Source organism: Eptatretus burgeri, chromosome 10 (genome assembly GCF_056783735.1).
Source record: "Eptatretus burgeri isolate ZD-2024b chromosome 10, Ebu_testis_v1, whole genome shotgun sequence".
Lineage (NCBI taxonomy): Eukaryota > Metazoa > Chordata > Myxini > Myxiniformes > Myxinidae > Eptatretus > Eptatretus burgeri.
The window spans coordinates 89,214,100-89,216,491 of NC_140970.1; the positions used below are offsets into that span (position 1 = coordinate 89,214,100).

Consider the following 2,392-nt stretch of genomic DNA (forward strand, 5'->3'; position numbering starts at 1 on the left):
TCCTCACCATCTCGCTCTCCCGACTGGCCTCCTCACCATCTCGCTCTTCCGACTGGCCTCCTCACCATCCCACTCTTCCGACTGGCCTCCTCACCATCCCACTCTTCCGACTGGCCTCCTCACAAACTCCCACTCCCAACTCCCCTCCTCCCCATCTCCCTCTCCCAACTCTCCTCCTCCCCATCTCCCTCTCCCAACTCCCTTCCTCCCCATCTCCCTCTCCCGACTGGCCTCCTCACCATCCCACTCTTCCGACTGGCCTCCTTACCATCCCACTCTCCCGACTGGCGTCCTCACCATCCCACTGTCCCGACTGGCCTCCTCACCATCTCGCTCTCCCAACTCCCCTCCTCCCCATCTCCCTCTCCCAACTCCCCTCCTCCCCATCTCCCTCTCCAAACTTGCCTCCTCCCCATCTCTTTCTTTTCTGACTCGCCTCCTCCCCATCTCCCTCTCCCAACTCCCCTCCTCCCCATCTCCCTCTCCCGACTGGCCTCCTCACCATCTTGCTCTCCCAACTCCCCTCCTCCCCATCTCCCTCTCCCAACTCCCCTCCTTCCCATCTCCCTCTCCCGACTTTCCTCCTCCCCATCTCTTTCTTTTCTGACTCCCCTCCTCACCATCTCGCTCTCCCAACTCCCCTCCTCCCCATCTCCCTCTCCCGACTTGCCTCCTCCCCATCTCTTTCTTTTCTGACTCGCATCCTCACCATCTCCCTCTCCCAACTCCCTCCTCCCCATCTTCCTCTCCCAACTCCCCTCCTCCCCATCTCTCTCCTCCGACTCCTCGCTTCTCCCTCGTTCACTTATTTTGCTTCTCACCAATTTTTTTCCTCGCTCTCACAACCTCTCGATCGCTTCCTCTTCCAGCTGTGCGCGTTCTGCCTCTCCCGCATTCTCCTCCCTCTTTCCTTCATCCCTCCATTCCTCGCTGCATTCACCTCGCCTCCTTTTTTTCTCTTCATTAAATAATCCCGCACCTTCTCCTCTCCTCTCGTTACCCCTTTTCCCTGTCTTCCTTGTCATCATATTCTTCGATCCTCTTCCTCAACGAAAGCATCCGGAACAGGTTCGTGGTGTGGACAATCTGTGGGACAGGAATACAATTATCGACGGGACAAAATCCTTCAGATGAATTGAGCGTTTTCAGGCGTGGGGGATGGGTGAGAGAGGGTTGGGGGAGGGGGGGTCTTCGCTTGGTGCTTGAAGTTCATTTCTAACTGGTCTCTGTAGTTCCTTGTGCCCCACCCTTCTCCTCTCTGATGTCTTTAAACGCTACCTTCCTCGCCACACCAAACGTCCCATAATGGCTCACGAGTCCTGAGAAAGCATCACGACGTTTACCGTTTGATCTCTGACATGACCATGTGCCTGAGGTTGATATAACTGCTGGTTGTCCATGATTTGCATCTCATTTTTCACCATCTACATTCCTCTTGTCCATCTTCTTGTCCCTTTAATCGCAAGCAGAGATGGAGGGGGAACAGGCCCCGGTGGCCAGCCCTGGGCGCAGCCAGTCGCCCCCTTCTCCAGGAACGCTTCGCGCCCCCTCGGGCACAGGAGGGTCAGCTAGCCCCAACACCCAGCTGTCTGTGTACGACAGGCAGGCGGTCCAGGTACCATGCTAAACACAGCAGGTACCATACCTGCTCACACAACTTGCTTTCAAGGTTTGTAAGCTGCTATTTATGCTCGTCTTGGAGATGGAGACGACTATCCCCAAGGGGAACTGATGGACAAGGATTAATGTGTATTGCTGCAAGCTTTGATCGTTGGAAAGAACTAAAGATGGAACAAAATGGGTTTAATTTTTACAAAAAAATTTTTACGGAGCTGGATGGAGATGCGAGCATGTATGATGAGAGAAAGAGGAGTGCAGAATGACAGATGAAAGTCAATATGGTGTGAGCAAACGAGCAAGGTATCTAATCACTTTAGTCCGTGCATCCACGACCATCTAGGACCCTGACAACTTCGGATCACGTTTCTCAGCGGTCATTGTGTGATGCGGTATTTGCCAAGATGGTCAACGGGCCCACAGGACTTGCAACTCGAAGGGGAATGTCTCAAACTGGCTATGGATGGGTTTCGTGGTGAAATGCATACTCTGAGAGTGAAAGAGACAGAGAGAGAGAGAGAGACTGCAAATGAGCCATCGTCATAGTGAAAGATCAAGACACTAAAGATGTCACTCTTCGTTGAGAGTTTCTTTCTTTCTTCCTTGGAAAAATGTACAGGAAATGAGGATGGGTTAGAAATTGGGTGCAGGTGTGACATAATGATTACCATTGTGTGTTGCCCTAAAAGCAAAATAATTATCGACTCACTTAAAAATTATATTTACAAATCTCTGTGCAGACATCTTTTGAACACTTGTAAAAAATATTGTTTTG

General features: G+C 51.9%; 1 protein-coding gene across 5 annotated transcripts in view; it reads left to right on the top strand.

Moving 5' to 3' along the window:
* Positions 1–701: 701 nt before the first annotated feature.
* LOC147019068 (polyhomeotic-like protein 2) overlaps positions 702–2,392 on the top strand; it is a 124,605-nt gene continuing 122,914 nt past the window's right edge. For 3 of the 5 annotated variants that reach the window (XM_085899282.1, XM_085899284.1, XM_085899285.1), the window contains exons 1-2: positions 1,145–1,162; positions 1,470–1,615. In XM_085899282.1, the coding sequence (XP_085755408.1) occupies positions 1,159–1,162; positions 1,470–1,615 (150 nt within the window). In that variant the 5' untranslated portion in view covers positions 1,145–1,158. Of the gene's footprint in view, positions 1,069–1,144; positions 1,163–1,469; positions 1,616–2,392 lie in introns of those variants that run through there. The other 2 variants (XM_085899283.1, XM_085899286.1) reach the window with 2 other exon arrangements.